Consider the following 12,597-nt stretch of genomic DNA (forward strand, 5'->3'; position numbering starts at 1 on the left):
CGGGTACACGTGTGGGATTGAAATAGTCTATATATGATTAACTATAAAAGGCATTTTAAATGGACCAGTGAACTATTCTATCTGTGGTTACAAATAAATTTAAATCATTAACCGAAACATTGAGATTGTATGAAAGATATTTAACCATACTAAAAAGGGAAAATTTGACACTCTGTGACATGTATCTGGTGGAATGAAATGCGACTTTCTTTTCCTGGGCTAGAGTTGAAAGGGGTATAAGTACAATTATAAGGCTTATTATCGGTCGAGGTAGACCATATGATAGAGAAATAACTAGCAACTCGTTTATGTTATTCGAAATCTTCAATATTTCTGAAGTAACAGTTTTTTTACCAATTAAAGAAAGAAGGATTAATAATAAGAACATTAAAATGTTTACACTGGTTGGGATATTCATGTTTGGAATTACAGTGGGAACCATCCAATGTCAGACGTACGAAAACGTTCTGAATCTCCGGACAACGTTACTGACATCCTACAACGCCGATATGCTCCCTTTAGACGACCAGAGTGGTTCTTTAAACATTAACCTGACGATGGTCGTATTTAAGATGCCGGAGGTAGACCATGTCCGTGGAGCCATTACGATGGGTATCATGGTAACACAGGAATGGTACGACGAAAGATTAACATGGACACCTGCTGACCACAACGGAACTATGGGTATCTCAATTAAAAGCGAAGATGTATGGACTCCGCCACTGACAGTCTCAAATCCAGTAACATTCACAATGCTAGATACTTCATGGATGCAAGTTATGATTATGGCCGACGGAAAGACGTCATACACTGTAGGAGGAATTATCGAGTTTTCTTGCTCCTTTTATATGAAGTTTTGGCCTTTTGATAAGCAGAGTTGCTCTCTAGAGCTTTTCCCATATGGATATCCTATGAATAGAGTGACCTTTAGCGTTCCTGGAACTGTGGTGGATACAGGTATCTATACAGAAAATGGCGAATGGTTTTTAGACGAAGATTCCTTCGAATATGAAATTAACAGTATTTTCGGTATGTCCCGTGTCGTGTACAGTTTTAAAATGGCCCGGCTATCGTCGTTTTACATACTGACAGTTATTGTACCAATTAATGGTATCGGAGCTCTAACGTGTTTGGTTTTCTTATTGCCCAGTGAGTCCGGAGAACGGGTAAGCTATGCTATAACAATCATGTTGTCGCTGGCCGTATTTTTAACCATAACCGCTCAGGAGCTACCGAAAGACGGGGAACCAATTCCAATCATATGTTTGTACATCCTCTTCAATTTAGTTGTCTGTATTGCTGGACTTCTCTTTGTCATCTTGAATCTAAAGATTTACTTCAGGACGGAGAAAGTCCCAATGGCAAAGTTTTATAAATCGATTGTCAGATTCTCCAAGGGAAAGTGGCGTCGACGCAAAGTTCAAGACGAGACACGTGATCGAGAAAAATCAGTCGCAAAGTCAAAGACCAGGATAAACAGCAGAACAGTGTTCGTGTCTAATTCGGAAGATCCCGATCCAAATCTACATGAGAATATAGAATGGAAAGAAGTGAGTGAGGCAATAGACAAATTACTTTTCTATGGGATGGTCGTTGCGACCTACATCCCTTCCATTATAATTCTCATATACACCGCTGCCGCATCGGACTACGTTACTACAGAGTCTTAGAATGCTCTGTGACATTAAATTTTGACAGTTTAAAATAGCATTATGAATATATGGCAGCTTTTAAGAAATGAGAGTTTATATTATTTCTTTAATTAATAGCAATATTCTTTTCTTAATTGATCAAATTGTTCGTGTCTAAAGCGAACCTCGCTGCTAATATAAAAATAGATTACAATGTTATTATGAAATTACTGTCTGTATAAAAGCAAAAGTACCATGAAAACTTCTTGCAACTATATATGTTTCCACTTACAAATCATAGATACTGTTATTGTACTACGTCTTTGTTTATCATTTTGTTTCTGAGGAAAGTTATATATTAGTATATTGTAGAATAGTAAAGATTTGGTAATATACTGATGCATATTTCTGAATATTTCTTCGTTACTTTAAGAAACACCAAGTTATATTCATGCTAGAATAAAATAGTCTTTGGAATACTTTAGAAATTATCATTCCAGACGAAGTTCTGAACATTGTCTGTCAGCACTGGTAATGGTGATGAATCTATCAATAATCTTTATAGTGTCATATTTTTAGATGAAATATGTATGTAACTATAGAACGTGTCGCATTAAAGTTTTTACATATATGTATTTCTCGTGTTTTTGTATAAGCTCCCTTAAATTCTAAACACTGAAAAGAATTACCCAGTAAAAAATAAATTACCTCTGACAGAGAGAGGAAAACGTGCAGTTCGAGGGACAATACTCAAGCTAGGCTTCAAAACACTCCAGTCTCATTTCTGGACATGATTTCTATTCATAAACAAAACATCTTTATATTATTTTAAAGCCAGTTTGATTAACTATTGAATGGTGGCTAGGTTTTTTTTGCTCATGACAATAACGAATTATTATCATGATTGATATAATCTATGATAAGCTTTCCAGTTGTTCTAATAATTCAGAAAAAAATGTCAAATGTATCATGACAGTTGAATGAGCCAATTATCAAAAGACAAACACGTTAATGGCATTGTAAAGACAAACACGTTAATGGCATTGTAAGTTCTGCTTAGAAACAAGTCGAACCATCACATTCAATGTTAATACATTATCACACCAGACCTTAGATACACTTTCATCAATCAATTTATAAATTAACAAGTTTGACAGAATGTTTACAATAACAATAGATTTTTCATACGCCAATTATTTCTATTAGAATCGATTTGAGTATATACACATCCTTTAAACTGAAAAGAAAAAAAATCAGATGGATTGTTCCACAATGAACTCAATTTGACCAAGTTGATCAAATAGTATCCAGGCTTTTTCAACTTTAGCTCTGACCAAAACATCAATGCGACAATGTACAAGCTGTGATAAATGAGCCGCACCAAGAGAAAACCAACATATATTTGCGACCAGCATGATTCCAGACCAGCCTGCCGCGCGCATCCGCGCAGTCTGGTCAGGATTCATGCTGTTTGCTTTCAACGCCTACTGCAATTAGAGAAACTGTTAGCGAACAGCATGGATCCTGATTAGACTGCGCGGATGCGCGCGGCAGGCTGGTCTGGATCCATACTTGTCGCAAATGCACTATATGTTGGTTTTCTCATGGTGCGGCTCAAATAACTACGCAAAAGACGCAAAGAGCTTTATTGAAATCTGTAATATATAGGGACAATATATTATATATTTACAATGATATTGGTAAGTTGAAACTTCAGAACGAACTATAAATGTATAAATGTTTAAAGTCCACAAATCATGTGAAAGAACACAATGCATACTAAGTACTTTTATTCATATTTTGTAACCTGACCTGAGAAGATGACAGCCTTGCTTTCTTCTGTGCGCGTGATTAAAAGTACTGTAATTAATAGCTCTATATATTATATAGCCATTAAACATGTTGATAGATACTACAATCAACAGAATAGATAGTTTTACTATTATGTCCAGTTTTTATATAGTTATAGGCTTTATTTTGATCAGAAGAAAACAAATAGGAACTTAATAGTAAATAGGTGTCTTGTTAATAGGTCTGTTACTCGGTGTTATATTATTACAATTAAGCACCATTTACATACAAAAAAGGAATAGGTTAGATAGAATGTTCCACAAAAAGAATACGGTATATTTGGTATCAGTGTAAAAAGAATTTGAAAAATATTAACAAGATTTTCGCACTAATTTCATTCTATATCTATTTGAATTATCAAGAATTCGTGTTAGACGAAATTCGAGTCTTTGAGAGTTAGCCTCTTTTTGCTTTCGTAGCTGTTATTTGAAAGTCATTTTATCTTTCATTGTTGGAGAGATTTATGATGAGGAAATGTGTAAAAATAGTCTAATTACTTATTTCGATATCAAAATAACAGCTAACTATCGGCAAAATATTTGTTCGGCTACTGGTTTACCTGTAGGGGAAAATAACTTCTTTTTGTGACCCCACTTGAGGCCCCACGGAATCCATATTTTACGTCACAGCGTGATGCGTATTACAATGACCTGAAGTTTGTGCAGTGTAGGCTTCATTTATGTCGCCGGAATATGAAAATTTGTCCTGCTACTGGTTCACAGCCACTAGATGTTTTTATAGCGGTGTTGTATATACATGTAGTACTATATTTAATGACTCAGTAAAGAAGTATCGTATCGTATCGTATCGTATCGTATCGCCATTATCATTGCGTCGCATCGCATCGCATCGCATTGTACGTATCGTATCGTATCATATCGTTTGGACCATCGATACCCTATATTTTGAAAGTCGAAATCACGAAACTACGATGATGAAAGTCGAAACCACGATGCTGAAAACTCGAAACCACGATATGACACGACGCCAAAGTTTAGCTTAGTAGGGAGAGCGTTGGTCTACGGATCGCGGGGTCGCGAGTTCGATCCCCGGGCGGAGCGTATTCTCCGTGACGATTTGATAAAAGACATTGTGTCTGAAATCATTCGTCCTCCACCTCTGATAATTCATGTGGAGAAGTTTGCAGTTACTTGCGGAGAACAGGTTTGTTCTAGTACAGAATCCAGGAACACTGGTTAGGTTAACTGCCCGCCGTTAATGACTGAAATACTGTTGAAAAACGGCGTTTAAACCCAAAACAAAACAAACAAAGACACGGCGTTTTTATCATCATGGTTTCGTGATTTCGACTTTAGAGATGTGCGGGTCAAAAATTAAAATATCGATAGTCCAAATAGAATTTCGTAGAACACCGTGACAATATGTTATGAAGACATTCCCGTTTGTTTGCATTTATATTTCTTAAGATTAAATTATCTCGTGCGCATGACATCTTATCTCGAGCGCTCGACATCTTATCTCGAGCGCGCGACATCTTATCTCGTGCGCACGACATCTTATCTCGAGCGCGCGACGTCTTATCTGAAGATTATTTTCTCGAGCGCGCGACATCTTATCTCGTGCGTACGACATCTTATCTCGAGCGCGCGACATCTTATCTCGTGCGCATGACATCTAATCTCGACCGCGCGACATCTTATCTCGAGCGCTCGACATCTTACATCGTGCGCTCGACATCTTATGTCGAGCGCGCGACATCTTATCTCGAGCGCGAGACATCTTATCTCGAGCGCACAACGTTAGAATATAGAAAGTGTTTTAAACACTTGGCACGTCACAAATTATCAATGTTATGTGCATATGATATGAAACACATATTCGGTTCTTGAGCTGCAGAGTGTTTCAAGATACTTATCTCGAGCGCGCGACATCTTATCTCAACGCGCGACATCTTATCTCGAGAGCGCGACATCTTTTCTCGAGCGCGCGACATCTTATCTCGTGCGCACAACGTTAGAATATAGAAAGTGTTTTAAAAGCTTGGCACGTCACAAATTATCAAAGTTATGTGCATATGATATGAAACACATATTCGGTTCTTGAGCTGCAGAGTGTTTTCATTCTTCACAGTGTACTAAAACATGGAAAATTGGCTACAACTTCCACCTTATAACTGTCTTTATTTCACTTCGGGCCATCATATCCCACTTTTCAATATGCATACATATTTCCTTAAATACTTACAATGTCGTTTCTTATTCTGCATAATTCCGATCCTACTTGCATTACACAAAAGTATTGAGAAATTCATTGACAAAAGAAATATATTGGCACGAAACAGTTTGAATAATTCTTGCTAAAAGTAATGCAAAATGCTTTCTGATCATTACCTTGAGTTTACAATAGACTGATATAAATATTTCGATTAATGCTAAAAGTAGCAAAACCTTCTTTAATTATCAGCACTTGATACCTTTTTGCACTAATCCCGCGCTTTAAACATTTAGAATATGGTTAAAAAAATTAAATGTTTTTAAAAGAACTCGGCCATTTATGCACTAAACTGAGCGTAAGATATGTAGTTAAAACAATTAAATGTACGGATTTATAAACTCTTAAGGCTGGCAGCTTTCTTTGTTCTACTGTAAAGTGGAAAAGTTTATCTATGCAATGTTTATGCAATATATCCCGTCGCTGTAGGACATGTAAGTAGCACAAAACATTTCAACTGCTGAAGTTAAAACATCAAGAGTATAAAATATGTATGTAATTATGAATAACTGACATTTACTAGGAAACAACTCCGCATAAAATTTAGTATGTTAGGATTACAACATTTTCTGAAAAGCAAAATACAATAGAATTTAATTAACGTTGCGATTTAGTTTTGCACGGAACATGCATGCATTTATAACGAGTTGGGATATTTTTAGTGACGCACTGTCAGGCCGCCCTGTTCGAATCACGGCTCGTGCCGAACGTCCCTAGATCAATTAAGGAAGATATATTCAATTTTCAACATGTATTAAATTCAAAATCAATTCAATTTATCAACAAAATAAAGAAATTTCAAGAGACAGAGTGAGGATCCATTCACATGTGCTGCTCTCAACATACCACGCCAGTGTGTAATCGAGCTTTCCTCGCTTTCCTCGTAACAGACAAAAGTGACGTTATAGGTCATTTGCATAAAATGAGTTTGACTCTGTCCGTAATACGTTTGTAACATTGGAAGTTATTGTACCAAAAAAGCGAACAGTGCAGATCATGATTAGACTGCACGGTAGTGCAGACTGATCATGATCTACACTGGTCGCAAAGGCAGAATCAATCTTGTCCAGCATGGTAAGGGTTAACCCGTGCGCGATCTAGTGAAATCAATTGTATGAGAGATAAATGGACCAAAGACGCATCAATATGATATAGATATACGGACAAATATGTAAACGAAGAGGTAGGTTTGACGGTCTGTTAGACACAAAACACGCCATTAAAAGCTCCTATGAGTTTTGAAAACCTTTTGACGCGGACGGTCCTTACAGATCTATCCCTTTCATGCGATCTTATATGAGTTACAAACTTAATTTTATTGTCATATTATTATTTCATATTATTTTCATATGTTATCCTTTACAATTTTCTTGTTGATTTTTCTATCGGAATATTTGCTATAGTTTTATCTCCCAGTGTATACTTAAATAATATCATTTCACTCGCTTTCTTTAGGTAAACACTTTTGTATTTTCTACTTGTTTGTTACACTGGCAAATTTTATACAAATACCAAAATAGCTAACATTTATTGAACAAAGAAATATTTTTATATATGTATATTAGATTTTTCTAAATTTACAAACATAAAAATACTGAAAATATTTTAAATCTGGACGAACCTCATTATCACACATTAAAAAATAAGAAAAAGGTAATTTAATACATTCATTCCAATGTTGAAACAATGCATTTGTTACTTTCTTTTGTTATATTTGACAATTGTATACAGATATACAGTAACTTCAATACCTGATATATTCAACTGAAATTTCAGTACGTATTCTACAGGTTAAGAAATCAAATGCTCATATAGCTTAAAAAGTAACGACTTACTTAAACACTTTTTTTAAACGGGATATTGTATTCCATGAACGTTTTTGATAGATATTCTGTTTTTAAATATATACAATATTAATAGGTAGTCAAAGGCTCGTGCTTATAATTATATTCTAGTCACTACTACCGAAACAAAAACGATTCGTAACAAGAGCACTAAAATGCTCTCTTTGGTACGATTGTTTATATCTGGAATAATAGTGGGAAGCGTTCACGGTCACACTTACGATGACGTATTGAATCTCCGAACAACGTTACTGACGTCATACAACGCCGACATACTCCCACTGGACGACCAGTCTGGTTCTTTAAACATAAACCTGTCGATGGTTTTATTTGCGATGCCGGACGTAGACCCAGTCCGTGGAGCCATTACGATGGGTATAATGGTGACACAGGAATGGTACGACGAAAGATTAACATGGACACCTTCTGACCACAATGACACCACCAGTATCTCTATTAAAAGCGAAGATGTATGGACTCCGCCATTAACGGTGTCAAATCCTGTGAAATTCACACTGCTAGATACTTCATGGATGCAAGTTATGATTATGGCCGACGGAAAGATTTCATACACTGTAGGAGGAATTGTCGACTTTTCTTGCGCCTTTTATATGAAGTTTTGGCCTTTTGATAAGCAGAGTTGCTCTCTGGACCTTTTTCCATACGGATATCCTGCAAGTAAAGTGACTTTTGCCGTGCCCGGAACTGTGGTTGATACAAGTATCTATTCAGAAAATGGCGAATGGTTTTTAGACGAAAACTCTTTTGAGTATGAAATTAATAGTATTTTTGGCATGACGCGTATCGTGTACAGCTTTAAAATGTCTCGGATTTCGTCTTTTTACTTGCTGACAGTTATTTTGCCAATTAACGGCATCGGGGCTTTAACTTGCTTAGTCTTCTTACTGCCGAGTGAATCCGGAGAACGAGTGGGCTATTCTATAACAATCATGTTGTCGCTGGCCGTATTTTTGACCGTAACTGCTGAAAACCTGCCGAAAAATGGTGAACCAATTCCAGTTATATTTTTGTATATCATCTTCAATCTGATTGTTTGTATTAGCGCACTTCTCTTGGTCATCTTGAATCTAAAGATATACTTCAGAACGGAGAAGGACCCAATGAGAATGTTCTATAAATCGATTGTCAGATTCACGCGGCGCAGATGGTTTCCAAATAAAACACAAGATGAACCACGTGGTCGAGGTGGCTCCGCTTCAAAAATGAAAAGCGAAATGATATTCGTATCTCATTCAAAGGCTTCTGGGGCAATGCAAGTTGAAGATATTGCTGATGAAATTAAGACCGAGGATAATGCCGAAGATACAACTGAAGATATAGAATGGAAAGATGTGAGCGAGGCGATAGATAAAATTCTGTTCTACGCGATGGTTATCTTAACCTACATTCCTTCCCTTATAATTCTGATATACGCATCCGCTGCATCTGACTATGCCACAGAGTCATAGATATACTTGGTTGTTGCTGTTGTTGTTGTTGTAGAGCTGTATAAACTTATGTAGTGATCATAATATCAGAGCTTAGGGAAATTAGAATTCACAGTTGTTTTATAAGAAAGAGAGATGTTTTAAGTGAATTTGACTGGTTTATGAATAAATGAAATGCAATTACGAAAACCGTGTGCCATACTTACTCGTACATTGATATCACCTAAACATATGTAAGAATATACCTATACAAATATACGAGTAACTATTTCATATATGTAACCATTTACCTATACATGTAGGCTAAATTATTAAATAATCAACGCCTTCGCATTGTTTATCGTCCTATTTACAAAGATTCAGGGTTCACATGCACAGGAAGTGAACCACAAGGTCGTTAGTCCGAGTGGTTAAATATCCAAGCATATGAATGATAAACCGTGGTAAATCGGGAAGGAATTACTTATTTTTTATTCTAGCTCTTTAAAACATGATGATAGAAATATGCTGAACTTCATTCATCCGATTAGAAATGAACCAGTCGTCATGAGGCTATTTGACGTCATTGTTGACGTCATAATGCTCTCTCACCAGTCCGTGCATCAACCGTTGTTTATAGCAGAATATACGACGCTTTACTGCTTCCTACTCTGTTTAACTGGTATAAGACTTCGAGTAATGTTCGAACAATTCTTATATGTAACAATTTACTTTTATCACGTGCATGACATTCTATGAATGAAATAAAGCCATCACTTCGTCAATAACAATGTATACAATAAGGAAAATAAGTACTCCAAGGCGCAGAACCCTAGATAACACAACCACATAAAAATAATCGAAAATGTAGTGTAAGATGACTTATTTACAGTCTATAAAATGTATTCGTATTTTCTGTTGTTGTAAAAAAATCATTTGTTTTTAGAATTGGCTTCTACTTGAAGTATTATATTTAGAGAAAAGAAATGCTTGTTTTAATGCAAATGGTAAGTTTATATTTCGGAATATACTAGTATACCTTTGATGAATGTAAATGCCATAGTAATTCTTGGTTTGCACAAAAATTTGTTACTATTAGCTGCGCAATGACACCCATAATGTTACTCATATCTGTGTAAATAGTTTAGTTTTGTTTTGTAGAAAACAAGATTGACTTTCAATTTTACCTGGTCAAAACTGTTTGTTATAGGGCTTTAAGTTGCCTGTACAATGAATAAAATCTTATAAGAAGGTCTTCGTGAAACATAGACACAATCAAGCACAGTATCAGCAGAAATAGTTTGACTGAGTCTGTATGTTAAAGGTAATGAAACGTGCAACACCATTTGCGCCTCTACCACCAGTTGAAGCGGATTTTATTTGATCAAAAGTAAGGTATGATCCCAAACGGTTAGAAAAAAGAGAACAATGTTATATAGCTACTTCCGTCTGATTTTTTTTCCATGTATCCAGTTGCACTTCCGTGGACGATATTATGACTTAGTGAAAACCAATACCCCGTTCTTCTTTTACATTAAGGAAATATAAATTATATGAATTTTACATTACCAAGCAATGACGGTTCCAAATATCCTCGTACAGTTATTGTCCATGTATCCCTTCTTACGAGCCAGCCATCTGTGAACATCACTTTCATAATGGCGATACACTTTCATGACGACGATCAGCGCAATGCCAAACACTGAGAATCCAAGAAGACGCCATGAGCCCTCATCGCCGAAGCTTGAATATTACAAATATTTATAGGGTACATTCTGTGTCTGGATGCGCATAAACAACTGACTTATCAAGAAAAGGTGCGTGTCATTCAGACCAGATTCAATGTATGCATTTCAGCTTCACAGATAAGTGCGTATGTGATTTGTTTTTCATGTCTAAGGTCATGTACCCACCCATTTCTCTCTCTCTCTCTCTCTCTCTCTCTCTCTCTCTCTCTCTCTCTCTCTCTCTACAACACGCACACATGCACGCAGAGTATCACACATTACAAAACCTTACCGGAAGTACAATGCATAACTTAGGTATGCACAATATGCCAGTAGTAGTAATATATAAATTGTGGTCCAAATGATCTTGCTATGTCTTTTGTAAGACGTCCCGACAGATTCTTGTATGCTTAGTATGACTTTTTGATACGCTTGCATCTCTTCTTCTACGGCGATTTCTTTAATTTTTAGCTCCTCATCCAAGATATCGGTAACCGTCTGCAAGATGAGAATAATTAATAAAATAGACTAAAATCATGATATATCTTTATAATTTAAACCACATATAAGTTACATTCCAGTCACCTAGTCAACAATGTGGTTGAAATATACAACATTTGTTCGGACGGCGTTAGTGTTCATTGTTGCATAGACACATTTTGAAGCATTTCAGTACTATCTAGTAGTACGTGTTTTATCTCTACAGCTGGATCATTTTCAAATGACGTATCAATGAAATGGACTCGATGTTTTTTATAATAATCGTAGAATTCATTAGCAGTTCTAGATGCTATAGTTCCAATTAAATCGGTATTAGGGGAATGACAGATGTTGCAATTTCATCACTTCGTTAACAATCAAACCAAGTCTGCTAGTATTTTGCTTCGTTTATTTCTATGCTTCCATTGTTACAGTCACACATACGGATATGTCCGTGCGTTGAGGTACGGTGCGGATAGGATTAGTTTGTGGGTGTATAACTACGGAGCAGTACGTCTTAGTACGGGAAAAATGGTGAGAAACAGAAGACAAACAAAACAATACAGGACGCGAATAAGTACGGATAGGTACGAGATACTACGTTGAATTACGTTTTACTGCGCCTTGCAACTTGCCCAGCGCACGGACGGGTCTGCGGTAAACTACGTTGAACTATGCTTAAGTACGAGAAGCCTCGGATAACTACGTTCAGCTAAGTACGTAACAACACGGATAACTACGTTTAGGTACGTTTAACTACGGATGAATAAGTTTCAGCCAAGATGGACTAAAGTCACGCTCAAATGGCTACGGTTCGCTCAAACTTTTGTGCATGTTCAAAAGTTGGAGAAACTTGCCAGATTAGAATAAGTTTTGAATACGTTTTGACCACGTTTTGGTACGGATTAATACGAATGACTACTCTGAGTTACGGCTCAGGTACGGATCGATACGGATTACTACGTTTCTGTCCGTAGCTAGACGTAGCTGTCCGCGCCGTATGTGTGTCTGGGGTATTAGGGACTTCTAACAGCATGTTTATCTTCTTTAATATCAACACTGATAAATTTTCATGCATCTGTTTTGAACCAATTAATGAACTTTCATAATAAAATACCCTTCCAAATACGAATGAAAACAAACAAAAGTTACGAAATAAAAGTACCTCTGTATCTCCATGCTCAAATCCACTGTTTTCATACGTTTCATGATCAGTACGGTGTTTAATTCCAGTCATTTCAACTGACATTTTTGTTGTATTGTTTCCCTCAGCTGAAACTGGAGTCAAATTTGTTTTAGATATGTAAAACATGAAGGTAATGTGTGTGAATGTTTAAATGATAAAATTAGGTTGACAAAAAATTGGAAAATCATGTGGCATAAGCTGATAATTTATGCATTCTCA

The 12,597-nt window shown here is 36.3% G+C and overlaps 3 protein-coding genes across 3 annotated transcripts; 2 read left to right on the plus strand and 1 right to left on the minus strand.

The window, feature by feature from the left end:
- Nucleotides 1–1,670, plus strand: LOC123531809 (neuronal acetylcholine receptor subunit beta-3-like). The gene has a single exon (XM_045313068.2). It carries the CDS (start codon nt 309–311, stop codon nt 1,668–1,670), a length of 1,362 nt encoding a protein of 453 aa, XP_045169003.2. The 5' UTR covers nt 1–308.
- Nucleotides 1,671–7,530: 5,860 nt separating this feature from the next.
- LOC123531082 (acetylcholine receptor subunit alpha-like) lies at nt 7,531–9,335 on the plus strand. The gene has a single exon (XM_045311863.2). It carries the CDS (start codon nt 7,714–7,716, stop codon nt 9,025–9,027), a length of 1,314 nt encoding a protein of 437 aa, XP_045167798.2. The 5' UTR covers nt 7,531–7,713; the 3' UTR covers nt 9,028–9,335.
- A 441-nt stretch (nt 9,336–9,776) lies between these two features.
- On the minus strand, nt 9,777–12,496 carry LOC128546916 (uncharacterized). Its single transcript, XM_053518319.1, has 3 exons — nt 12,358–12,496; nt 11,005–11,210; nt 9,777–10,728 (listed from the first exon to the last, which is right to left on the minus strand). The coding sequence occupies exons 1-3, from the start codon at nt 12,439–12,441 to the stop codon at nt 10,551–10,553; spliced, it is 468 nt and encodes a 155-aa protein (XP_053374294.1). The 5' UTR covers nt 12,442–12,496; the 3' UTR covers nt 9,777–10,550.
- Between the last annotated feature and the right edge of the window lie 101 nt (nt 12,497–12,597).

This window comes from Mercenaria mercenaria, chromosome 11 (genome assembly GCF_021730395.1).
Source record: "Mercenaria mercenaria strain notata chromosome 11, MADL_Memer_1, whole genome shotgun sequence".
NCBI classification, from domain to species: Eukaryota; Metazoa; Mollusca; class Bivalvia; order Venerida; family Veneridae; genus Mercenaria; species Mercenaria mercenaria.

What these genes read in the sequence shown, in the direction of transcription:
- LOC123531809 (XM_045313068.2), top strand. Translation starts at nt 309, where the DNA reads ATGTTATTCGAAATCTTCAATATTTCTGAAGTAACAGTTTTTTTACCA.
- LOC123531082 (XM_045311863.2), top strand. Translation starts at nt 7,714, where the DNA reads ATGCTCTCTTTGGTACGATTGTTTATATCTGGAATAATAGTGGGAAGC.
- LOC128546916 (XM_053518319.1), bottom strand. Translation starts at nt 12,441, where the DNA reads ATGTCAGTTGAAATGACTGGAATTAAACACCGTACTGATCATGAAACG. An exon ending in TTGAGCATGGAGATACAGAG is followed by an intron (nt 11,211 to 12,357) that starts GTACTTTTATTT and finishes CTCATCTTGCAG; the next exon opens with ACGGTTACCGATATCTTGGA. An exon ending in AGTTATGCATTGTACTTCCG is followed by an intron (nt 10,729 to 11,004) that starts GTAAGGTTTTGT and finishes GTAATATTCAAG; the next exon opens with CTTCGGCGATGAGGGCTCAT.